The sequence below is a fragment of the Alternaria postmessia genome, assembly GCF_024291825.1.
Source record: "Alternaria postmessia strain BMP 2775 chromosome Unknown scaffold_57, whole genome shotgun sequence".
In the NCBI taxonomy this organism is placed as follows: Eukaryota; Fungi; Ascomycota; class Dothideomycetes; order Pleosporales; family Pleosporaceae; genus Alternaria; species Alternaria postmessia.
The window spans coordinates 25087-49397 of NW_026260130.1; the positions used below are offsets into that span (position 1 = coordinate 25087).

General features: G+C 52.7%; 9 protein-coding genes across 9 annotated transcripts; 4 read left to right on the forward strand and 5 right to left on the reverse strand.

The window, feature by feature from the left end:
* Positions 1 to 41: 41 nt before the first annotated feature.
* Positions 42 to 3027, reverse strand: J4E82_007833 (uncharacterized protein; the record flags this gene model as incomplete). Its single annotated transcript, XM_051734074.1, has 3 exons — positions 42 to 262; positions 312 to 593; positions 645 to 3027. 3 exons carry the CDS (start codon positions 3025 to 3027, stop codon positions 42 to 44), a joined length of 2886 nt encoding a protein of 961 aa, XP_051586131.1.
* A 922-nt stretch (positions 3028 to 3949) lies between these two features.
* On the forward strand, positions 3950 to 5940 carry J4E82_007834 (uncharacterized protein; the record flags this gene model as incomplete). Its single annotated transcript, XM_051734075.1, has 3 exons — positions 3950 to 4491; positions 4547 to 5288; positions 5341 to 5940. The coding sequence occupies 3 exons, from the start codon at positions 3950 to 3952 to the stop codon at positions 5938 to 5940; spliced, it is 1884 nt and encodes a 627-aa protein (XP_051586132.1).
* Positions 5941 to 6232: 292 nt separating this feature from the next.
* Positions 6233 to 6998, reverse strand: UBC1_2 (Ubiquitin-conjugating enzyme E2 1; the record flags this gene model as incomplete). The annotated part of the gene is made up of 4 exons (XM_051734076.1): positions 6233 to 6372; positions 6430 to 6643; positions 6745 to 6790; positions 6955 to 6998. The coding sequence occupies 4 exons, from the start codon at positions 6996 to 6998 to the stop codon at positions 6233 to 6235; spliced, it is 444 nt and encodes a 147-aa protein (XP_051586133.1).
* A 753-nt stretch (positions 6999 to 7751) lies between these two features.
* On the reverse strand, positions 7752 to 8874 carry J4E82_007836 (uncharacterized protein; the record flags this gene model as incomplete). Its single annotated transcript, XM_051734077.1, has 3 exons — positions 7752 to 7798; positions 7846 to 7955; positions 8003 to 8874. The coding sequence occupies 3 exons, from the start codon at positions 8872 to 8874 to the stop codon at positions 7752 to 7754; spliced, it is 1029 nt and encodes a 342-aa protein (XP_051586134.1).
* Positions 8875 to 9540: 666 nt separating this feature from the next.
* Positions 9541 to 11003, forward strand: FEN1 (Elongation of fatty acids protein 2; the record flags this gene model as incomplete). Its single annotated transcript, XM_051734078.1, has 4 exons — positions 9541 to 9549; positions 9605 to 9792; positions 9869 to 10430; positions 10482 to 11003. The coding sequence occupies 4 exons, from the start codon at positions 9541 to 9543 to the stop codon at positions 11001 to 11003; spliced, it is 1281 nt and encodes a 426-aa protein (XP_051586135.1).
* A 1698-nt stretch (positions 11004 to 12701) lies between these two features.
* J4E82_007838 (uncharacterized protein) lies at positions 12702 to 13828 on the reverse strand (the record flags this gene model as incomplete). The annotated part of the gene is made up of 2 exons (XM_051734079.1): positions 12702 to 12834; positions 12954 to 13828. The coding sequence occupies 2 exons, from the start codon at positions 13826 to 13828 to the stop codon at positions 12702 to 12704; spliced, it is 1008 nt and encodes a 335-aa protein (XP_051586136.1).
* Positions 13829 to 14833: 1005 nt separating this feature from the next.
* On the reverse strand, positions 14834 to 16260 carry J4E82_007839 (uncharacterized protein; the record flags this gene model as incomplete). Its single annotated transcript, XM_051734080.1, has 2 exons — positions 14834 to 15622; positions 15673 to 16260. The coding sequence occupies 2 exons, from the start codon at positions 16258 to 16260 to the stop codon at positions 14834 to 14836; spliced, it is 1377 nt and encodes a 458-aa protein (XP_051586137.1).
* A 3150-nt stretch (positions 16261 to 19410) lies between these two features.
* On the forward strand, positions 19411 to 20513 carry J4E82_007840 (uncharacterized protein; the record flags this gene model as incomplete). Its single annotated transcript, XM_051734081.1, has 2 exons — positions 19411 to 19823; positions 19967 to 20513. 2 exons carry the CDS (start codon positions 19411 to 19413, stop codon positions 20511 to 20513), a joined length of 960 nt encoding a protein of 319 aa, XP_051586138.1.
* Positions 20514 to 21985: 1472 nt separating this feature from the next.
* On the forward strand, positions 21986 to 23209 carry J4E82_007841 (uncharacterized protein; the record flags this gene model as incomplete). The annotated part of the gene is made up of 3 exons (XM_051734082.1): positions 21986 to 22296; positions 22346 to 22431; positions 22482 to 23209. 3 exons carry the CDS (start codon positions 21986 to 21988, stop codon positions 23207 to 23209), a joined length of 1125 nt encoding a protein of 374 aa, XP_051586139.1.
* Positions 23210 to 24311: the final 1102 nt, after the last annotated feature.

Sequence of the window (24311 nt, forward strand, 5' to 3'; positions counted from 1 at the left end):
ACAGTTGAAATTGCTTGTCAGTGCCTCCTCGCCCTATGACCTCATGCAACCACCCGAGACTCAGGAACCGTTCCGTCGACAACAGCAATCGCGCCAACATTGCCTGCGTCGGCTGATCCGTTTAGCAACGAGATCACAGAAATGACATCCGAAGGCTCGACTAGATGCCAGCTTGCCAACGTTTGCTTCGAGCTGGCGCCAACAGTGACCGAGAATACGTGATCCGTTGGCAGTTTGGACTGTCGCAGCGATCGGAACATGTCTATACGTATTAGCGGAATGGTCAGAAAACCTCAAAGTGCAATACATACCTTCGTCTGTAAAGTCATCACCCATGCAGAGAACAAACTCAGGCGCATTACCGCTACCTTCGCCGTAGTTCTGCACAAGTGTCTTTGCAATCTCGCCCTTGTTCACAAACTTCGGACGAACCTCAAGGTTGGCTTTGCCTGTCATAACCTCGACGTCGTGCTTCTTTGCAACGGTCCTCTCGAGGTGTTTCTGGCACTCACGCGCCTGGAATGCGCCGTATTCGGGGTCGGCTCTCCGGTAGTGCCACGTTAGAGCAATCTTCTTGCGTTCGATAAAGGAACCTGTTCATCTGTTAGTGCTAAACTTCTTGGCGAAGAACGTAGAAAGCTCACCTTGAGTTCTCTCTGTATAGTGTTGGAACACATCAATGACTTCCTGTTGCCAGCTCATATCGGTAGTTTCGGTCAGATTGTGCCATTCCTGACTGCGTGGATGTCGCATAAAGCTGCCATGCTCGGCACTCAGACCGAGCTCGGGGATGTGACCCATCCATTCATCCAGGAAAGCCTGATCTCTGCCGCTGATAATCCAAACAGCATTGGCAGGGTCTGCTGCCAGAGTCTTGAGAGTACGGATGACTCGGTCAGATGGGATAGCTGCTTGTGGGTCCTTGACAATGGGCGTCAGGGTACCATCATAGTCGAACATGAAAAGCCGCTTCTTGGCTTCACGGTATTGAAAGAGTAGCTTTGCCCGATCCAATGCCGGTGTAGCGAACGCTTGATCAAAGGATGAAAGATTCGTCATCAAACGCTTTAGGTAGTTGTTCGACCAAGCCTGAACATTGTTCTGTACGACGTGCTTGTAAAGTTGAGCATGAACATTGGCGCGATGTTCGTCACTCTGCTTCAGAGCATCGTTGATCGCATCGGCAACTCCGCCCATGTCCCAGGGGTTGATGTGACTTGCGGCGCTGAGGGAACTTGATGTACCAGAGAATTCCGAGAGAATGAGCGGGCCGTGGTTATCCTTTTGGCAAATGATGTATTCCATGCTGGTGGTGTTCATGCCGTCTCGCACGCTGGTGATAAGGCCAATGTCTGCAAGTCGGAGCAGAGCAAAGTACTCTTCTCGGGAAAGATATTGTGGGAAGTGACGGACTGGAGTGAAGTCAAGTGTACCGTATGTGCCGTTAATCTTGGCCGCAAGGTCCGAGATCTTGTTGACTACCTTTTCCTGTGCGCCATCGCTTCTGTCCGTATGCACTCCGCTAGGACTTGTAACCTGAATGAGTACTACTTTGCCTACCCACTCAGGGTATTTCTCGAGGAATAGCTGGAATGCCTGAAGCTTCTGGACTACTCCACGGACAGCATCTAGCCTGTCACGACCGACAATGAGTTTCTTGCCAGCATACATCTCACGGATGTCTTTGAGTTTCTCATCGATCTCTGGGTCGCCGAAAGCCTGTCGTTGCGTCGAGACTGCGTTGATGCCAATGGGGAACACATCTACCGCTACATGAGCACCATAGGCGTCGACTCCTGTGGACGACGAATCGAAACCCAGTATCCTAGTACAACAGGACGAGAAGTGTCGCGAGTAGCTGTATGACTGGAAACCGATCATGTTGGCACCTAACACGCCCTCCAGAATCTCTTTCCGCCGGCTCAAGCAGCGGTAGAACTCGCTACTAGGGAAGGGGATGTGCAAATAGAAGCCAATGTAGACACTTGGTAGGCGTTGTCGAAGTAAGCTCGGCAAGAGCATCAAGTAAAAGTCATGCACCATGACGATGTCGCCCGGCTTGTAGATCTCGAGAATCCTGTCTGCGAAAAGCTTGTTCATGCGGTAGTAATCGGCCCACGACTTCCGTGCAGCGCGCCCATCAGCCGGCTCGTTTTGCTTGTAGTGGAACAGAGTGTAGAGCTCGTTTTCCGCGTATGTCCGCCAATGACTCTGGTTTTTCAGGATGTATTCATCTTTCCCATCATCAACCTCGTCGACGAGCCAGACTGGCACAATTCTGCCTCCATGATCACGCTCGAGCTGTTTGTCTAATCGTTCACGATCCTCTGGGCCTATACGGAAGCTATTTGGAGCTTGAGGAGTTTGTGTCGGCTTCTTGGGGTCGACGGGAATGGGTGCGGCAGCTTTGTTCGTAGGTGCTTGTGCGGTTACGACAGAGGCCGTCTTCGCGTTGGAGATCTCGCCAGTCCAGCCCACAAGTGTGTGGTTCCACGGAGAGGAACTTGAGGCTAGGTAGGAGAAGGAATCGAACAGAGCCGAAGTTCCGCGTCGCGGGGTCAGTTCCCAGTCGTTACCTTGTGAGTAGCCGATAGAATAGGGTATGGCAAACGTCGCACTGATAACACGACCGCTGAGGTTCAGATTAGGATGCGCAGCACGCGGATCTACATCTGCCAGTTCAGTCTTCGCATCTGGGTTGGGAGTGTCGCCCATTTTGCTTTTGACCTCTCCATCAGATTGTGCGCCCGCGGCCTTCTCTGTTTGTGCGCCAGCCTGGTCCTCTCTTTGCTTGTTGGAGAAGTAGGAGTTGGCGCTCCATGATGGGCCTGGGGTGGCAGTCTCGGGATCGAAGGGCAGATTGTTCGTCTTCTCGGTAGTGGACTCGTCGAAGTAAGCGGTCTTACCAGAGAGATGCACGCCGGGTGTGACGGGCACATTGGTAATTTCGGGGTTGAGTGCGGGATGTGTGCTTGCTTTTGATTCGAATTGAGGCCTTTGAGGCTTCTCCTCTGCAGGAGGGGCCATGATGGGATTAGGCAGGTTCCGTTATGCTGCTATACATGGAAATGTTAGGAACTTGTAGACGCAAAGATGACAGGAGGCATGATAAGAGGTAAGAGAGGTATGTCAGGTGGCAGGCGAGCGGCGCAACCAAAAGATGGGTGTGGAAACATGTATTACCTGGTGTCTTGGAGTCGCTGTACTGCCAGATAGTCAGAGGAAGGAGCTCCGCAAAGGTCTTGCGCTGCGGGCGTCACAGAACGAGGGGAATTTAGGGGACCTAAACGAAGGGGTGTGGGAAAAAGAGAAGGGCGCGAAGACACGACGTGTGTCGAGAAGCTGATAGAAACTTGAGAAGGGCAATGGGGGGAGAAAAGCTGGCCGTGGTGGGATGGTTCACGCCCCACTAAGCCATAGCTGTGACGTTGGAACCGAGCAGCTTGGGCCTCGCTGTCTCTGCTGCAAGCAAGGATAGCAGCGCACGATTACTGACTGCTCGTGCCTCCACGCGCTCCGCTTCTTGACCGCTTCGCGAAGTTTTGTTGAGAATGTCAATATGATGTCAGGCAGCTTTCATATCGGACGAGGGTGTGGGCCTGAGCAAGTGCTGCAAGTGGACCGACGGAGACAACATCGTGGGCCGGCCTCTGCCTGCGGGGTACTGGGGCCAGTCTGGCCGGCTCACACAGCTTCTTCACACAGCGGACATGGCAGATGGAGGGCTAACAATAGACGTGTCAAGCTGTCAAACGCCGGGTGTATGCAAGAGCGATTGGCAGTGCAGCATGCCCGCGGGAGTGCCTATTCTCCGCCGTAGCCTCGTCGGCCCAAAGCGGACTAGATGCTTGGCACGGTGCGCGCGAAGATGCATGGAGAAGATTCGTGTAGAGTGAGGAAAACCACCATCGTGACCGCATTGCGAGTCGCCAGCGTTACTCTGGGTCTCATGCAGCGCTCGCACACCGGCCTGATATGTCGCGCCCACGACCGCTTCAATCCATCAATTGCGCTGTGGCAGCACTTTGTCCAAGCCAATCCATCCAAACCCCGCGACCGGCGCCAGCTCTCCACTGCGACGCCAGCTACGCAAGATGATGCCACCGCCCATGGCAAGCATGCCGAATCCGAATCCTCGACTTCTCCCGAGGCTCGCGATGCCCAAAGATCTCAAGTAGAAACAAGAGAGCCGGAAAAGGAACCGACCGCGAAGCCATGGAAGCTGAGGATGATGAGAACAGATAAAGGGCCGTGGCTGTCCAGCAAGGTCGCGGTTTCGACTGCCAAAAACAAAAAATTGCGAAGAGAAGCGCCCAGGGCCTTGCTCAAAGAGCATGAGAAACTGCTGGCCGCCGCAAGACACGCGCATAGTAAATTGGAAAGTTACAAGGGCGTCATTGTGCAGCCCATGATGAGCGAGACGTCTATCAAGGAAAGCCAACTTCCATGGTGTCTGAACGAGAAGGACAGAGCGCTGCCAGGAGTCAGTCGGTATGTCTCGAAACTGACCTTCCAACTGATAGTGCTATGCTAAAGACATCTCCAGTTTGCGCTTGGAAATCACAGAATTCTACAACTACACCACACCCGACCACCACGAAACTCTTGCCAGGAAACACGTCGTCGAACGGGTGCGCAACCACCTTCGAGAATGGCTCCCAGACTACAAAGTTGAAGTGTTCGGCTCGGAACGAACTGGTATAGGCATGCCTTTATCAGACTTAGACTTTAGACTGGTACCAAAGTCGGAGTCGCTAGACCCTGCGCAGGCGAGACTTCCACCGAGCCAAACACAGCGAAACAAGAATATCAAGATGCTTCAGGAGTTACGCTATGCAGGATTCCGCAACAACAAGGAGTATCTGTTGCCTGTGGTTCGTCACGCACGTTATCCCCTCATCAGCGCGCAGGACGCGCAGTCTGGCTTGGATATTCAGATTGTACTTGCAAACGACACGTCGATCTCAAGAGTTATCATGCAAGGCTACATGGATGAGATACCCTATCTGCGGGAGTTATACTGCGTGGTCAAGACCATCTTCGACACAAGGGGCTTGTCGGACGTTTTTCGAGGCGGTTTTGGGTCATATCCGTTGTTCATGATGGTCGTCGCTAGCTTAAAGCATACGCCGAGTCCGCCAGGAGATTCCGCACGAGCTCTCCTCAACTTTCTTCACTTCTGGGGCAAGTTCGATACAGCAAAGCGGGGTATTTCTATTGAACCGGCTTACTTCTACGACAAAGCGGAGCATCCTGTCCTGACTGACGTACAGAGGGCCAAACGGGAGGTACGAATTCACTCAGTTCTTCTTCTTCACACACACGCTAACGACTATCTAGAATGGAAAAATCGATCCCATGCCCGACTATATGCTTTCCCTCCGCGACCCCGCCGACGAGACGAACGACCTCGGTCGCAAAGGCGTGGCTATCAAGCACGTTCAAGTCACCCTCCGAGATCTACACTATCAACTCGTTAACGACATCAAAGTGAACACACGGCCATCTCTACTCGCTCCTCTGGTAGGCAACTCGTACTTGTTGCAACTCGAACGCCGTCGCAAACTACGAGAATACGGCCGAGACCTAAAGGATAAGCAAGCTAAAATGCTTTCTCAAAAGGCAGAGGCAGTTAGGAAGGCGGATCAATTGGGGCAGTCGATGCCACCACAACTTGTAAACGAAGAGGCGCCGAAGACAAACGAAGAAGAAACGGCTCTAAAGAAAGAGAACGAAGAAGAAGAAGAGACTAAACAACGGTTAGCAAGAGAGCAAATGGATAGAGATTGGCAGAGGCTTACGGATGAGATGAATGAGCGGTTGAGAAAAAAAGCAGAGAAGGCATCAGCGTTAGAGCACGGTGATGCAATGGCTACCATCCCAGGCATGCCGGCGGTCGAGGAGGAATCACAAGCCAAAGAGACAACAACAACAACATAAAAGGACAAGGCGATGACGTGAAGAAAGCCTAATCTGCTTCGCCGAAGCCCCCAAAATGTGAAATCACCATGATATTGAAACCTTCACATTTGCGCATCTCGGATAAAGAAATCGAGCCTGTTCTGCTAAGAGTGATGATAGCCAGTGCTATGAACGCAGTCCAGCATGCATGCCGTGTACAAGAAACCCCCATCAGACACTATGCCTTGAAATCGACCCTAACCATCGTCTCATAACCCATCACAGGTGCTAACGAAACCACGCTCCGCCACCAGTCTTGCGTCCGCTCAACCTAGATGGCGTACTTTCGAGTCCACTCACGCGCCGTCGATTCATAGCGGGACCGGTCGGTCTTGTAGACGTGTGCGATCTCGGGGACGAGCGGGTCGTCAGGGTTCGGGTCTGTCAGCATCGAGCAGATACTCAGTAGCACTACAATTTTCGTTAGCATGGATTATGGATTCCCGTGGGAATTTCAGGATGGCCTACCCTTTGAGATGGTGAGGGCTGGGCTCCATTGATCTCGCAGAATATCCAAACAGATGCTGCCGTTGGAGTTGATGTTGGGGTGGTAGATGCGGGTGGTGAAGTTGACCTTTGGGGGCTTGAAGGGGTAGTCGGTTGGGAAATGGATCGCTAGGAAGAAGACACCGCCGGAATATGGTGAGTCGCCAGGACCCATGATGGTTGCTTGCCAGTGAAACTGCCGCACAGTTAGCATGTGTTTGGCCTTGTCTCTTTTTTCCACGATCATGTCGGTGAGAGTGTCTCAGCCGCGGGAGTCGTGCACAGAGAGTGACGTACCAGATCATCTCCAATAGGGCCAGCCGAACAGGAAGAGGGAGGGTCACTAGAGGTAGGGTGTCAGCCAAATATTCCACTCTTGGTCGTCTTGCGAAGCAGCAGCGTCGGGTTCTGGCGTACGGCCTCGCACCCGGTCGCTGCCATGTCGCTGCCCATGCGAGCAAAAGAGAGCAAGCGAGCCTCGCCGTCGAGGGAAAGGATATCACGTACCGGCCGAGATCGGTGAGCTCCTTGTTGATGCGCTTGAGAGCCATGGCTGCTGTGTGTATGTGTGTGGGTTGGTATGGGAGGGTATCGCGGTTGTTGCGGTAGAGCGAGTTGGTGTTGAAGAGTTGAAGTGGGATGTCTGCGCAGGCAAGGCGGTTAGTTAGCGGGGGTCCAAAGAAAGCAAGTGCGGCGTATCAGCGGAAGGCTCACCCGCCACACGCCTTCACGTACCTAAGACTCGCTGTGGGTGCAAGACAGGCGGCCGAGCTGTGCAAAGAGAAAGTCTGCAGTATGGGGCTCAGGCAGGGGCGTTTGTATTTATCATGTGTCAGACCCAGCCGCAAAGAGGCGACACAGAGCTGACCGCCCAACTGCACAGTGTCGCTGCCCACAAAATTCACCGAGCGTTTCTACCCTGTGCAGCTAACCGCGCTTGGTGGCAACCTATCGAAGACGCAAGAAGATGCGTCAAGGCTGACATGTACCTTCACAGTCGTCTTTGACTGCACTTAGTCACCGTACATTGGTCAGTCGCTCGACCTGAACTCGCGTGGCGAACTGCACTGTGGATACGAGCAATCAGAAGTGACACTTGCCGCGTTCGAGGCCAACTCGGGAGCGTGCATCGACCTTCACATGGTTTGATATGCGTCTACTTCTAAATAAACTCTGTCTGCATGCATAACATCTCTAGGCGCCTACAGCTAACGTGCTACTTGTGATTGGATGCGCCTTCATACACTTTTGTTGGTAGTACAGCAACAGCAGGAAAGATTCAAGTTGGAGCAACCTCGCTACAATCAGCAGAAGGCCTGTAATCCAGTAATGGCTCGACCGAGGATCAAAGCTGTTTTGAATTAGCCAAAATCACCGCCGTGTTTCTGTTAGACTCACAGTGGATGTCGCTCTGGCCTTCGTATGTCTGTGTCACAAACAAGTTGGCGACATGCCTTCCGATTCCGTACTCATCCGATACTGCATTTCCACCAAACACTTCTTGCAGTCTGCCCACAGTCAGTACAATATCATGCAAGCACTCGGTACAACTTACGTTCGTGCGTTGATCAACGCTCTGTCACAGTTCTGTCTCTTGATCATAGAAATCATCTCTGGCGCAGCTTTACCTTCATCCTTCAGGCGTCCGACTTGGTGGGCAGCCAGAATACCATACGCAGCATCCGTCGTAGCATCAGCCAGCTTCTTCTGCACAAGCTGGTATTTGGCAATCGGGTTCTTCTTGAACTGCTTCCTCTCTAGTGCATACTCTCGGGTCCTTGCGATGCAGTCTTCGAGAGCACCAATGGTGCCCCAGGCAATACCATATCTGGCTGAGTTGAGACAGCTGAAGGGTCCCTTCAACCCCTCCACTTCCGGAAACATGTTTGCCTCGGACACGGGGCATTCATCGAGCTGAATCATACCAGTGATGGACGCCCGTAGACCGTTCTTGTTCTTGATTGGTGGGGTTTCGAGAGTACCGGGTGGACATTGGTCGCGCTCAATGACAAAGCCACGGATTTTGCCCGTACTCTGCAGCTTCGCCCAGACAAGGAGGACATCGGCAATGGGCGAGTTCGTAATCCAGGTCTTTGAACCAGACAGTGAGTAGTAACCTTTCTTCGTAGGATGAGGCTTCGCAACCGTCTCCAAAGAGCCTGGATCGGATCCGTGGTTAGGCTCAGTCAGGCCAAAGCAACCAAGCAACTGGCCCTTGGCCATCTTTGGCAGCAGGCGTTCTTTTAGTTCTTCAGATCCAAACTCCTCAATACCACCCATAGCAAGTGAACTTTGAACAGAGTAGCCTGAACGATAACCTGAGTCAACCCTCTCCACGGCTCTGGTGATCAAGCCTGCAGCAACGCTGCTGACTCCGGCACACTCATAGCCTTGTATGCTTGCACCTAGCAGTCCCAGCTCACCCATCTCTTCGATGATCTTTCTGTCAAAGTTCTCATTGCGATATGCCTCTGAGCTACGTCAGCTGGCTATAGAGACCGAGGCAATGTCTCGCGTACCTAGCACTCTCGGAAGCATACGCTCCTGGCAATATGATTCAGCCGTCTCTGAGATGGCTTGCTCTTCTTCTGTAAATAAGTTGCTTGTGTTTAATGGGTCTTGCCAGTCAAACTTCACAGGAGCATGTAAGTATCGTTTGCCGAGAGCCGCGGATCGGAGTGGAGTGCGCAATTGCCGGGTGGCATGTCTGTATGTTGGTCGAAGCATGTTGAAGTCGTGATCAAGGATGAAGAAAGTCTTCTGGCTACACAAGAGTGACTATTATACTAGGGTCGAAACGAAGATATCCGTAATTGGATGATGTTGGCCTCGGAAAACCCCACGTAGAAAGAACCGCGGTTCGGAAGCACTCCGCGCGCGGTGGCAATAAAGCCAGCATCATCACATCAAACACGCGGCGCCTGGAGCGTCTGGGGCGTCTAATAAGATCTGGGGAGATTAAATACAGGATTCGAGATGCATCCCCAGAGAATGCCTGCTGAGCCTCACTAAGCGATGACAGGCGATATGTGGGGTAGCAGTGCCAAGGAATGTAGACCGTGATTGCGCGTGAGACGCGGACGCGTCGTGATAATGGTTGGCGTCACTTTCTCCAGCCTCCACGCCCTCGCCTACGCTTCTACACACAACAATCTAGGGCTACGACATCACCAAGTTCTACCCGATACACATTCACGCACTAGGGCAAACACCAGAGATGGGTATTAAACACCTGTACCAGCTCATTGAGGAGCATGCGCCCGAGGCAGTCAAGAAGGGCGAGATCAAGAACCAGTTTGGACGCAAAGTTGCCATAGTTCGTTCGCAGCATTCTCGGAGTAACAGGTCACTTGCTAACGTGTGCAGGATGCGTATGCATATATCAAACCTCCAATGACACTTCGAACCTAACATCGTGTAGATCTATGAGCATCTACAGTTTCCTCATCGCTGTCCGATCTGATGGTCAGCAGCTCATGAGCGAGACAGGCGAAACCACATCACATCTCATGGGTCTCTTCTACCGCACGATGCGCATGGTCGACAACGGTATCAAGCCCCTCTACGTCTTCGACGGCGCTCCACCCAAGCTCAAGTCCGGCGAGCTCGCGAAGCGGTTTCAGCGCAAGACAGAGGCACACGCTGCGGCTGAGGAGGCAAAAGAGACGGGTACAGCCGAAGACGTCGAGAAGTTCTCGCGGCGGACCGTCAGGGTGACGAGGGAACACAACGAGGAGTGTCAGCGCCTGCTCAAGCTCATGGGCATCCCGTACATTGTTGCGCCGACCGAAGCTGAAGCCCAATGCGCGACATTGGCGAGAGGCGGTAAGGTCTATGCCGCCGCTTCAGAGGATATGGACACCTTGACCTTCGATTCACCCATCCTGCTGCGACATCTGACCTTCAGCGAGCAACGCAAAGAACCCATTCTGGAGATTCATCTGGACAAGGTACTCGAAGGCTTGAACATGGAGCGGAAACAGGTACGGCATCTAAGGGCGCTTCCAAACTCTCACCTACTAACCACTTTCCAGTTCATCGACCTCTGTATCCTCCTCGGCTGTGATTATCTCGACCCTATCAAAGGCATTGGCCCCAGCACCGCTCTCAAGCTCATCCGTGAGCATAATGACTTGGAAGGTGTCGTTGAACACATCAAGTCCCAATCCTCCAAGAAGCTCACTATCCCCGACGACTGGCCCTTCGCCGATGCGCGCCTGCTCTTCCTTGAACCAGACGTCCGACCTGCCGATGACCCAGAATGCGACTTCAAGTGGGAAGCCCCAGACGTAGAAGGTCTTGTTAAGTTCCTGGTCGAGGAGAAGCATTTCAACGAGGACAGGGTGCGCAATGGAGCAGCTAAGCTACAGAAGAACATGAAGACAGCGCAACAGAGCAGGTTGGAGGGTTTCTTTAAGCCCATTGAGAAGACGGCCGAGGAAAAGGCCAGTCTGAAACGCAAGGCTGAGGAGAAGCTTGAAGAGAAGAAAAAGAAGCAAAAGGCTGACGCGAAGGCGAAGAAGCAGGCCAAGGCTAAGCCGAGGACAGCTGGCTAAGGGAAACTGGTTGCTGCTTGGAGGACAAAGTCAGATTTTTGTGCACGGGAAGCTGGCGTTCACGGAATAGTGATACCTGCTGGCTTATGGCGTTTTCAAGGCACACGTGCTAGCTGGTATTATGAAGTGCAAAACGCTTTGTTACTACATTTGTATGACTGCGTCTTGATATATAGTTTTTTCTAATGTCAAAATACAATTTCAGATGTTATCACAACAGTGATGGTCTAAAAGCTACATGGTAAAGTGAGATATCCATGTTTTAGCCTGGTGGTTCTCTTGTTGTGTTCCTGTAGTAAGTACAAGCTTTAGTCGATTCGTATATTTCAAGATTTTCCTACGCATGTACTCCCGCTCTGATCTTCTTGTATCGCTTTTCGCGCACAGAAAACTTCAGAATAGATTCAGCGTGTTGCGATACTCGACACATTGTGGCTAAACAGAGTGGTTTACTCTTGTAAAGCAAGCTGACCAACAATGTGGCCATGCCTGTCAATAACGAGAGTGCTGAGTGGGGTGATGGTGATATTGAAGGTTGTAGTTTGCGAGTTATACAGGGTAGTCGTTCAGACTTACTTCCTGTAATCGTCAGTATCAAACTACTGCTTTTTATGCGTGACTTGAACACAGGCACTGAACAAATCATGCAAAGACATTAATACACTTCATTATCACATATTATTCTCTCGACACCAGCACACATCACCCGTTACATCCGCAACTACGGTTTCGACAGGCTAGATAGCAGCGAAACAGCCTTCACCGGAATTTCAGGCGCAGAAAAGTACAATAAACATGTAACAATAGATTCCTTAGTGGGGCTATCACTGTCTACCCCAAAGGGATCATCCGCCATCCGCTTTCGAGTCACGCAACAAGCTCAGCAAAAACCCTCGAGGAACCAACACGGAACTTACCCTGACAGGCAGGGTCCACGGCTATCAAGGTACTAGTGATCGTTGAGCAACCGCTGAATTTCTACGGCAAAAGTCCGGACGTTTCAAGGAACCGAACGAACCCGGACTTGATTGTTTTGACAGACAAAGAGTTCACGCCAGTGGGTTCCAGTGGCGCACCAACCGGTTCCATGACAGCAATCGCGCCATTAGCGGAAGCATCCGCGTTTGAAGAGATAACAGCACTACGCTGGTGAAGTGCAACCGGCTACCCTACCGAAAAAAGAACAACATGGTACACTACAAAGCAACGAGCAAGAAGCTTTGTGGGTTGGAAACTTCTTCTTCTTTCGCTTTCAAACTGTGATAACCAAACCACGCTAGTGCGTAATAGGCCAAGTCGAGCCGCTGCCGCTACGATTGAAGAAACAGAGTTCGGGACTGGGAAACCATGGCAGGTATGGCGTGAGTAACAAAACTAATGACTCTGCGCGAACATGGCGCCACGTTATCGCGCCACTTAAGGTTTTCAAGGGTTCATGAATGTTAAGTTGTTGATCGACGTCGGACCCGACTTCCCCACAAACAACGTTTCAGTGAACAGAAGTGGATCACCACGAGCTCATGTGATGCGGTTTCGAGCACCGAAAGTTTGTTATCGTTCAAGGGTCTTTTGTGACGCAGGAATTTTGCCCTTTTGGTTCTGGCATATTCCGTATTCCTCCTAGTCCTGGCACGTCAGGCGAGGCTTCAACGGCAAACCTCGTCGATCCGGGAGAGTTGCTGCAAAGGGAGGTTGGCTTCATCCCTGCTCCTGCTTTGAACTTGCTGCGCCCATCATGCCAAAGATGCTGTTTTGAGTGCTGGGCGCCAGCTTCAGCGGCGAGTAGCGTGACTCTGGGAGGCGCCGATTCGCTTTGATACTGTCCAGGACCCTGCACATGTCAGTTGAGTAAATGCCACGGCAGGTGTTATGCATGAACTCTGATTGTGCGCAATCGGATGTGAAACACAGAGAGAAAGGCAGAGCGGGAGATGTGCAAAGCTTACTTACCACTCTGCGTTGATAAACTTGACAGCTTTGCCGCCTGTCCTGGTAATCTCCTTTTGGATTTTGGTTGCAGCTAAGCCACCGCCTGCGCCGCCGTTTGCATTTACTCTTCCAAGAATGACATGCGTTACGGTTCGACGGCCTAGTGATATCGAGTGTCTAGCGCCGTGAGCGGCGCAGAGCCGCTTGAGCTTGTGGTCAGAGACTAGGGGAGCGGTCGAGCCGTTGAGGTAGAAGCAGAGTCCGGCGAAGATCTGGTTCTCAGGAGGCTTTGACGAAGATTGGGAGAGGTCGCTGTGGACATGTGCATCTGATTCTGTTCCTGCATCAGAGGACACTGGAGGCGCATTTGTCTGCCCATGGTTGGACATGTCATGCGCGTTCATGGCAACACATTTGGTGTCTTTCTGTTGGGACTGCTTCCTGCCTGCCTTGCTCGCAGCCCATACCTCGGCCAGGCTCTTCTGTCCTCCTGTCCTGAGACCTTTTGCGCCCTTCTCCCAGCTGCCGTTGTCCTTGCGACCATCCTTGCCAAAATCCTCACTGCCTGCGCCAACCGTGTCGGCGACCCGTCTACCCCCGTCCCTACCAGCCTTGAACTGCTCTCCCAGCTTGAGGCTCCGCGACGCGCGCCATGACGTAGAACCAGAGAGGCGATTCTCAGCGCGCTGATGGCCTGTACTGGAGCTGTTCCAGGGGTCGAAGAAACGTCGTGGCGGTGCGGTGGCGGCAGCTGGGGAGGGCTGGCGAGGCTGACGAGTTTCGGCCGTACGCGTCGAGGTGTTGATTACTTGAGATGGGCCAGACGCGTGGGATGGGCTGTCGGCATCGCGGGCGTCGCAAGAGGTCAGCTCCGTGTTCGGGATGGATGAGGCCATATCGGGTGCTGATCGTGCTTCACGGTTAGCTTCGGGGCACCTTCATGCCGGGGATGTGATTGACTGCATTTCGCATGCCCGCTGAACGCACGTGAGGAACTTGATGGCCATTGACGTTGCAACGGGCACCCGAAGCCGTGCTCCATGCGGCAAAGTGTGGCGGGGGCGACTTACCCTGTTGTTGTTATGCTTGCAGATGCATGTGGGAACAGCTGCGGGCTCAGTGGGCAGTGTGATTAAAACAAAGTTTACCTTGCCTAGGGTCTTGAATCGCCGTTCAATTGATTTTGCAAAACAAACTTTACCATCGGGTGTTATGAGCTCTACGCGAGACAAACAGGATCAATAGGGAAGGTCAACAACGGAAGCCTCGTTCCTTATGGTCTCGTTTCTCGCCTCATCGCGAGCGCCGCCAATGACACGCGTGCAGGACTGTGCAGTGTTGAAACAGTGTGATTGTGATATGTATTATCCATTACTCTACCATGTCTGAAATGACACGATTACACTAAAGTTTTCGGATATCGATGCGTGTTCCGCATCAAGGCACTCGCGTACCTTTTCGTATGTACAGCCGAAGAAAAGAAACATGCCAGCAAAAACAATCGTGTACTACGCCTTTGCCATGCACCCAGTTCCTGAACGCCATGCTTTATCCATCATAGATCACATAAGCCCTGATGTACTAACATGAAAATAGAAGTTTTGACCCGCGAAGGTATTGCTTCTGACAACGCCCGCTAAAATCAAAGGCCTCTCAGCCTCGTAACAAAGAACAATGGGGACTCTAATAAAATGAGTCGAAACCAGCGACCAACCTGCATGCTTTTGCGACGATGCGACGTCTCCGTCCTGCGTCCAGGGATCGCGCCGTGGCATCGGTCCGAATCGTGCTTACAACGACCCGGGATTCGTGGGTGCATGTGAACATGCTATGTTGACTCGTGGTGAAGATGCGAGTCGTCATGAAATCGTAACGGCCATCGTAATCAACCGCTCGGCTGTCTACGCCTGGGTGGTGCTCTTGCTGACTGACGCCTCGTACATCATTCGGTGCTTCTTCATCTCGTTTGCGTCGAATGGCATAGAATCGCTGCCCTTTCTGCTGGACAGAGATGCAGAGCTGCCGTTGCCAAACTTGAGACTTGCTAATGATCGGGCCTTCTTGAGCGACTTCTTCCCAGCATTCTCACCGGTCGGGGGGACGTAGTCAGCAGCGGCCCGCTGGCTGAATTGCGTTATCTCTTCCACTTCGGGCCGGGGCTTGACTCGCATGCGCTTGAACTCGCGAGTAATCCTCTCGAGCTTGCTGAGGCCCTTGGGGGCCGGGGCATAGCTTTGCATGGGTTCGGATGCCTGCTCGCCATGCATGCTGGAGCCTACACTGGGCCGGCGTTCGGAACCAAAGCTCACACCAGAATCATGCTTCTTCTCTTTTCCGGGTCCGTTCATGTAGCGATCAAAAGACTCGGGTCCATGGGTGGCTATGCAGTCTTGAATCATATTCTGGGCAACTCGGAGGTACTTGTCGACAATCCTCTGGACAGTGGGCCAACCGGTTCGATCTTCGGGACGTTTGTCCCTGTTGATCAGGGGCAGCAAGACATCAGGTCCTCTCTTTTGCACCTGACTAATCAGTTCGAAGAAGATCTGGCGCTCTTCTTTCAGGGCTTCGTGGTTCAGGAACTGTGAAGGAAGCTTGGTCTGGCCGTGAACAGGAGGGAAGAGGGTGTTGAGATAGCTGATGCAGTTGAGCTTGTTGAACTCTTCATCTGAAAGGTGATTGATCATGATCTGCCAGCGGATGTTAGTAGATCACGTGTGAAAGGAGTGGCATAGCTTACCCATCGGCGGAGTCCGACCCAGAGCTGAGCGTAGTACGACTCAGCTTTTCGGTTCTTGCCCTCAAGATTGTTGATCCAGAGTGCAATGCCCGGTGCCTTTTCGGCTACACGGGCCATGTCGGCATCCCATGTGTCCCTGTGGACATCAAGGGCCTCGAAGGTGGTGGCCATTTCCCTCCGTCGGCGCGTCTCGAGATCTTTGAGGTAGTCGAGAGCTGTCAAGGCTTGGCTCCAGTCAACATCAGCTGGCTCAGGCATGAAGGTCCGGCTGACAAAGTTTACGATGAAAGCGGGTGGGAGTGCGCTGGTCCGTGTGGGTAATGCTTTGAGCTGGTTCATCAAAGATGAGGTAAAGCTCATGGCGGCAGCTTCGGTAGGGTTCCATGCGAATTGGCTGGAGACTGGTGATGTGCTGCCGGACTTGGCCAGGCTCTTGGGGAATGGTTGGGCGCGGTCCACACGGTTGAGCTCGTACATGGTTTTGAGGGGGATGTCGTAGCTTCCGGGGTACTGTAAGACGTGTTCGAGAACGTAGGCCATTGAGTTGTGGTTCTCATCCGACGCGCTGCGGGAATGATTTGATGCCATAGTGCTGAGCACGTGAGCGTGGCAGGGCAATCAAAGGGTCCAGGCGGCGGCGCAGCGCTAAACCTGCGCGTATCGCAGAGAAGCAAAGACGGAAAGCGATCCCCGGGGAAGCGAAGTTGAGTTTGAGGGTGTTGTCGAAGAGGAGAAGGCGGTCCGTGGGAGAGAGCTAGCGGGCGCGTGGGGTTTTGGTGGGGTGGTCGTAGCGTTTACGAGAAGAAAGGAAGGCGCAACCAGCAAAGGAGGCAAGAGAAGAAAGCACGACGGCAATGCTGCAGATAAACGGTGCTACAGCTCTGGGTGATCCACGGCGAGTCGCTCCAGGCAAGTGGTGTGGCGGAGATGATGGTCCAAGTTATAAGTTGTGTTGCAAGTGACAAATGTCCAGTGTCGTTGGTGGTGGGATGTGCGACCAGGCAGGGATTTGGAATGGGCACGGTATAGGCACGGTAAACAAAAAAGAAGGACAAACACGACGATGCTCGAGCGGAGACGGTGGTGGTGTAGGGCGGGATTATGAGGAGCAGACGGTCGCAGAGGGCTGGAACGGGCAGACGTCGGGTAGGTATACAGAAAGGGTTTTGCGTTTGCTCTAGCCAACGCTTCTTCTCATGATCCCTGAGCGAGGGCCCGTGATGGTCGCTTTCGCACTTGCATGAGTGGCGTCAGTGACAGGGGCTTCCAGCTTCCCCGAGAACCACGACGACCTTGGCCTAGCGCGCCGGCGGCAACGCCTTTCAGCTCGAGTGCATCAAGCTCCCTGCCGACCCCGCCCCGAGTCAGGCACGCTGCTCCCTGCTCCAATCCATGGCTGACGCTACACATTCGCACTTGGACGACGTGCAACTCTAGGCCTCCCCTGAAGACCCTGAGACGTCACCCTCGATGTGGCAGCAGCTGTACCATGGTCGAAAACACGCAGAAAGCAATTGTGTCCCAAGCTAGCCCTCGACTGACGGCGCAGAGGGTCGGACAGCTGCGGACCCTCTGCTTCACTGAGTCGCGTTACGTCTGCCCAACCGTACGCCATCTCTGCGCCGCCCTAACTCAATTCACCATCGACGACTGTTGTCCTAATGCCAGGATAAGCCTGTACCGGCAATTGTCACCTCCATCCTTCACAGAACCCAGTGCAAAAACTCTATCGCCTCGCACGTCAGTATCCCACAGAACCATGACCATAGCTGGCCACTTGTGAACTCTGCCCCAAAGCTTCCTGATCCGCATCATCTTGTCAGCTTGTGCGAATGTGTAGCGAGCCTCTGAGCATTGCGGCGTAGCAGCGCCGTTGACGATGAAACCTCAGAAAGTTGGCTCTTGTAGCCTAGACTTACGACTCATACCCTTGACCTTCAGCACAGTCGCAAACGAGATGTACCTTGCAGACTCGGAGCTGCAGCCATGCGAACTTATCACCTCCCACGCCCCCTGCCCCCGTTGTCCAAGCCTGCAGCCGAGTGGGGTGTTTGCAGCACCGATAAAAGATTGCTCATGTCACAAAAAAGCACCATAACAGCGCTGACATTAACAACTAACGCGACGCGTCTGGCATGTTGTTAAAATTAATGCTTCCGCACACTATGAATTAGGACATAGCCTGCAGTCTTCATCCCGCCGTCGGACAGTGTCCGAAAGGTGTGATTGAACCCCCTCAACTACAACCACAAGTGTATGCACATCAATCGCCTTGGGCCGCGGTGCAGCAACATGGCACGCGTTCGAGATCGGACTCGTACTGGCAACGCGAAGGATCGTCCTAGCAGTCCCGAGTCCTGAGTCCTGCTAGTATCAGTGCACCTCCTCGCTTGGAAACCACGCACCATCAGGTCGAGGGCATCCCCATCATGGCACCAGCCGAGATTGTCTCATTTCATCGATCGAAACACTGCGATCATACTGCACATCGCCAGATTGACGAACTCTTGGGTCTTTTGCGCTGGCCACCGTCTGACAATTTCCTCGCAGGCCAGTCGGCCACGGGTACTAATGCCGGTGTGTACCTAGGTATCCTCAACAATCCCCAGCCGCGCAGGTACACACGCAGCTAGCCAACAATGCCAGGACGCGAGTATGAATCGATAAAGACCGTTGAAAATAATCTCCGCGTCGATCTGCTCGCGACTGGCAGACCATGACCAGCACCCCAGTTTGTCTCCACACCTAACGTTGCAGTTTCCCATTCGTCGCAGCCCAAGATTACTCCTCTTTTGCGAGCTACACCATTGTTGCAACAACAATTATGCGCATTGAAGATCAACTTCAGTGCGCCACGGAGATGGCGAGTAGCTGAGGCGAACAAATGGCTGAATTTCAAATCACATTCTTGCCATCGCCGTCGCCATGCAGTCATGCCCTTTCTTCGTGGCGTAATCGGGCTCGATCTTGAAATCGTAGATGTGTGCCATGAACTTTGGTACAGTTACAAGAATTTGTGACCGATTCATCAGATTTAACGCGAAGGTTTCCACCACACTCGCTCTTCTCCGTAACACGAGGGGTCGTCGCGGGAACAACTAGTCGAGGTCCGGCCAAGGAGTACCAAAACTCAGTTTCCTCATTAGCACATTGCTGGACATGTGTGCCAATGGCAGGCCTACTGAGAACTTGAATGTGATATTATCCAGGTACACTGCTGTATGCATACGGTAGGGTTGACCTTACTGTTCGGCGTCAGGATACCTCGGGCATACCGGAAGGACACGTAATGTGGAGCTAATGATCCTTGGTTGGTATTTGAACAGCAACTGCACAGCCTCACGATCGCAGCCTCATCATCGGTCATAAAAAAGTACGCCAAGACCGAAGGCTATGCTATGACAAAGGCACTTACCGACGCCATGCGTACGTCTCTCGAGCCTTCTCGCTATGCTTGGCGTGTCAACTTTGGTACCGTTTTCTCGGGTTGCCGCAAAACCTCCATCGAACTGATCGGTGGATATCACGGCAAAGGATATCTCAAATCACCCAGAACAGCTTCTGGTTCAGAGCATCTCAAGACTTGAGTCAACATCATGGCGGGGTTGCTAGATTCTTCGATGCAGTATGCAGGTGCTTTATGAGTCATCTGACCCATGTATTCACGCAGCAACAGTAGTCCTGGACTCAAACCATCAATTGTCCATCTCAGAACAAACATCCCCTGACCTTTTGAACATGGCCTCATCCTCTCAGCTCGAATTTGTGACCGTGGACGTGTTCACGTCCCAGCCATACGGCGGCAATCCGCTGGCCATCGTTCGCATCCCGCACGACCGGACACTAACTCAGGAACAAAAGCAAACCATCGCGCGAGAGTTCAACCTATCAGAGACCACCTTCTTACACGAGAATGCGGATGGTGCGACGGAGGACAAATGGACCGTCGATATCTTCATGACATCGCAGGAACTACCGTTTGCGGGTCACCCGACCGTAGGCACTGCGTGTTATGCTTTAGAGAGGACGGCTCGGGAGCGTGGTATCCACAGCGGCGTCATGGAAGCGAGCTTCAGCCTTAAAGCCGGAGATGTTGGATTGCGGTACGACTGCGGCAAGATGACGGCAAAGGCTTCCATTCCTCATGACGTGTACGTGCTGTGTTTAGAACTGTTCTCCTCGGCGGGCTTTGGAGTTTGAACTACCGGTGTTAGCACCCAGTGTTCCAGACCAACCGCCTGAGTCAATTCGGCGACCTGAACTCCAATGGACGTATGTCGGCTGACTAGTGCAGTCATATCCACGAGAAGAGATACACCAAGGACGAGCTGTTCGCACTACAGCCTCGATTAGCAGAAGCTCATCAGGAAGGCAAGGTCGGGGTCAAAGACGACTTTGCTATTGTCTCAATTGTCAAAGGTATGACCTTTGTTCTAGTCGAACTGGAGAGTGAAGAGGCCCTGGGTATGGTATCGCTAGCTGGCCAGTCTCTCAAAATCCAAGGCCTGGATCAAGGCTGGGACCAGACGTTCATCGGGACATATTTCTTTGTTCGGACGGGAAAAAGCAACGAGGGCGTGACCAGAGTAAGGACCAGGATGATCGAGGGTCCATTGGAAGATCCGGCCACTGGTAGCGCCGCCAGCGATTTGGCAGCATATCTTTCGTTGACAGCAGGAAGAGAATCTAAGACGCTCAAGTACGAAATTATTCAGGGCGTAGAGATGGGCAGAAGAAGCGAGATCTTCATCGAAGTCGAGATGACCGAGGACGGAGCTGTATCGCAGCTGTTTCTCGAAGGCGGCGCGGTGCAGGTAATGGAGGGCCGATTGACCATCTGAGACTATGGAAGATGATAGATCCGAAAGTACGCGTGTAAGGGAGCTTCAAATCGTTAATCAAAGAACCCAACATCGAGGGTTCACGTTAGAGAAAATGCAACCTGAGAAGTTTCTGCGGGTGTTGGTTACAGATGTAGATCCATTATGCCTGAAGACACGTCTTGCCTCAGGCATGCCGAATGACCCGCAAACGCCGAACTACATAGGGAAATCCTGATTCCGTAATCCTCGACAACGCTCGAGGACCGAACGTGTAGCGGGGGTTTGACATGAGCTGTCTCAGACCGATTTGCCGGGAGCACGGTCTTTGAATGTGGGCCAAAGGGGTATCTTCGCTTGCAGAGTCGATGGAGCAAGATGCAGATCTTCGAGAATGGGTATACACAATTCTGCTAATGGGTGGAGGAATGTGCTGACTTCTCGCCTGGGCGCCGCGTTCATAGTGGAGCTGGTGAGTCGTCTTGACCGGGTGGTAAGACGACTTGGCAAGCAGCGATAACATCCCAAACAGCAAACATCGTGCACATCCGATCATTATGGATCTCGGATGAAGGATTGCCGTCATTGAAGGTCTTCGCAAGAAGAGCAACTTGATTACGACATCCAACAAAGTGCGTGCAATGATACGGCGCAGGATCGTACTTGTTACTCCGTAGTCCTGCTGACACCTGTCACGCCCGTCAAAATCGAGACAGTGACAGCACAAACTAACCTTGCTCGTCTGTGTAGCCCAGCACCTCCGACATTCCAGTGAGGCTCTGGGGGAGGCGTGGGTCACAGAGTGGGCCGCAGCAAGTAAACCAATCTCCCCGCTGGCGTTGCGGTGGTGACGAACGGCTATCGGAATCAATCACACATTCCTGCCGTGCATTCGGTTGTCGTATGGCGCATGGCAAGGCATCATAGGAGTTTGAGCAAGCCCTCCTCAAAATTTAGAGGATGCCTGGCTTCGTCCTAGAAGGCGCTTAGCGTATCCTGTTCGGGTTAGCGCAAACGTGGTTCTTGCACACCTCATACACGAACCGTTTCTCGGACCTCCTCTTCAATGCCTGGCGTACTCTTGTTCCGGAGAGGCTGCCATGACAGCCTCAGTCAATAGTAGGGCGCCAGTTGATGCCAGCGCCCCGTGCGCGACCTTAGAGATGCCGGTATGAGTGGGTTTGAGACGTCTCTGCCTTCATCGTGGGTTTCATGCCCGAGGAACCACGAGCCGCCTTACTAGGTTACTCTTTGCCTTCTACGTCGCCAAGGACTTAAGGCAATGCGATTCCTCCAAGATATCTGGCGTCCTCACCATCAATCAGTCGCTTGTCCTATTACACTCCGGTTCTGCAGTTGAGGGTTACATTCCTTTCTCTTCCTCTTAATTATTCATTCAGATTACGTTGAACGTGTCTGCCTTTTTGTAATCCACCGCTAGCCGGACTCCACTCTTTTTACCAGTCTTACTTTCTGTTCTTCGAGCATTCATCATGCGCTTCTCTACCCTCGTCCCTTTGCTGCTTGCGGCCGGTGTTGCCAACGCCCAATTCGGTGGTCAAGGTGGTGGTCAAGGCCAGAACAACGGCCAGAATGGACAAAATGGCGGCAACAATGGCCAGAACAACGGTCAAAACAACGGTCAAAACGGAGGCAACAACGGCGGTAACAACGGTGGCAACAATGGTGGTAACAACGGTGGTAATGGTGGTGGTTTGGCCCTCAATGCCGATGTCGTTCAGAAGGCCAGTCAATCCGACGGATTCGACCAGGGTAAAGAGGACGGACAAGCCGCGTCTCTCACGTATGTTGGCACACAGATTCATCTACAAGTTCCCTACTAACTTTGTAAGTGACCAAGCCAACTTCATCAACTTCTGTCAAGGCAAGACCCTCACCAATGGTCTCCAAGTTAAGGAAGGCTCCTGCAACGGTATTGGTAAGTTTTGAACAAGCGTAACAGTGAACCCAGTCACTAATCACAAATAGTCATGGGAGATATCCCTGCTGTCGGCCAAATGATCTCGGCGGTCTTCACTGATCCCAAGAACAACGACGTCAAGCAAGAGAACCAGAAGATTGACTTCTCGGTGAAGATCAACAACTTGCAGGCGGGATCTTTCACGAACCCCGACAACACCTACTACGCTGCCCCGCAGACCCTTCAGGGAGGTAAAGTTGTTGGTCATACACATATTTCCGTTCAGGATATGGGCAACAATGCCAACAACCCTCCTGACGCTCAGACTTTTGCTTTCTTCAAGGGTATCAACGACGCCGGCGATGGCAACGGTCTTCTCACTGCTACTCTTGATGCTGGTCTTCCTGCTGGTAACTACCGTGTCTGCTCGATCACCTCTGCTAGCAACCATCAGCCTGTTGTCATGCCAGTCGCTCAACGTGGTCCCCAGGATGACTGTGTGAGATTCACTGTCGGCCAGGGCAACGGTGGCGGCAACAATGGCGGCAACAACGGTGGCAACAACGGTGGCGGCAACGGTCAGAACAATGGTCAACAAGGCGGTCAACAAGGCGGTCAGCAAGGTGGTCAGCAAGGTGGTCAGCAAGGTGGCCAGCAAGGAGGTCAACAGGGAGGTCAACAGGGAGGTCAGCAAGGAGGTCAGGGAGGCCAGGGCGGCTTTGGTGGCTTCGGTCGTGGACGCGGACGTGGACGATTCGGCCGCCGCAGCTTCGCCGCCCGCGACTTTGTTGCTTGAACGCCTCAAGAAGGATGAGACGGATGATGAGGCTTGGGGTTTGAGGCGGTACACGCGGTAATGGTGCTTTCCTTTTTGATGACAACTTCTATTACTGTAGTTAACATAGAACGTACTTCTGTCCCTAGAAGGGCACCGAAGGTCACTCTACGGAGATTGAAGCGGAGCGCTTCATTGGACTGGTTCTAAGGGCGCTATTTCCTTCTCTGGCGCTTAGTTACAGTTATGAAATGTAAAATTATTGAAGTTGTAATGACAAACGCGGTCTCCAGTTTACCTCGGGGCACGAGGGCCTCAGTTCTGCTAGCATGTGCATGACATTCCAAGCCCTAGGCTTCATGGGCCTGTGACGCATTAAAGGTGACGAGACGTTGCTGTCTCAGGCTACTGCTCAGGCACGTGTGTTTCAGGTACTGCCAACTTTTCACTTGCGACATATGGTGGGGACAAGCCAGCCGAGACATGCCGCTACTTGTAAACGGAGTAGATCAGCCTTCCCTCAGACACATCAACCTTCACATAGGACATGGAATGTATTTTTCCCTGTCTGTAGAAACTCCTTTCCGCGTCTTTGTGCATGTGTCAGCGCCTAGCAAAACTAGCATGTGCTGTGTTAGGTAAGGCCAACCGCGGATGACTCAACAGTGATGCACCGTGGATATATGGTGCTGATTATACCTCCTGCACAAGTCCTTAAACAACAGCAAAGCAAAATGACGAGCGAAACGTCTAATCAGGCTGGGACTTTATTTGCAGTGTGCGCACCCACATCTATCTTACCAGTTGAATTATGGCTGCATATCCTCGAACGAGCAAGCATTTACGAAGCAAGTCACCTCTGGACTGCCGTACGGCATGTGTCACGGAAATTCAAGGATCTTGTTGAACGAGTGTTCGCGTCGATCTACCTCCCAATGTTCGCCATCACGCTTTCACTTCCGCGCCGCGACCCCACTTCTGGAGCTCTGCTTTGGCCAGGTGCGCCAATACCCCGCGCGCAATTGAGCATGTCGTTCGACGGCCTCAATGCCGATGAAAGCTTTGCCCTGTTCCGTTCGCCGAGTGTACTCAAAGAAGGAACAAACGCAACAAGCGTCGAAGA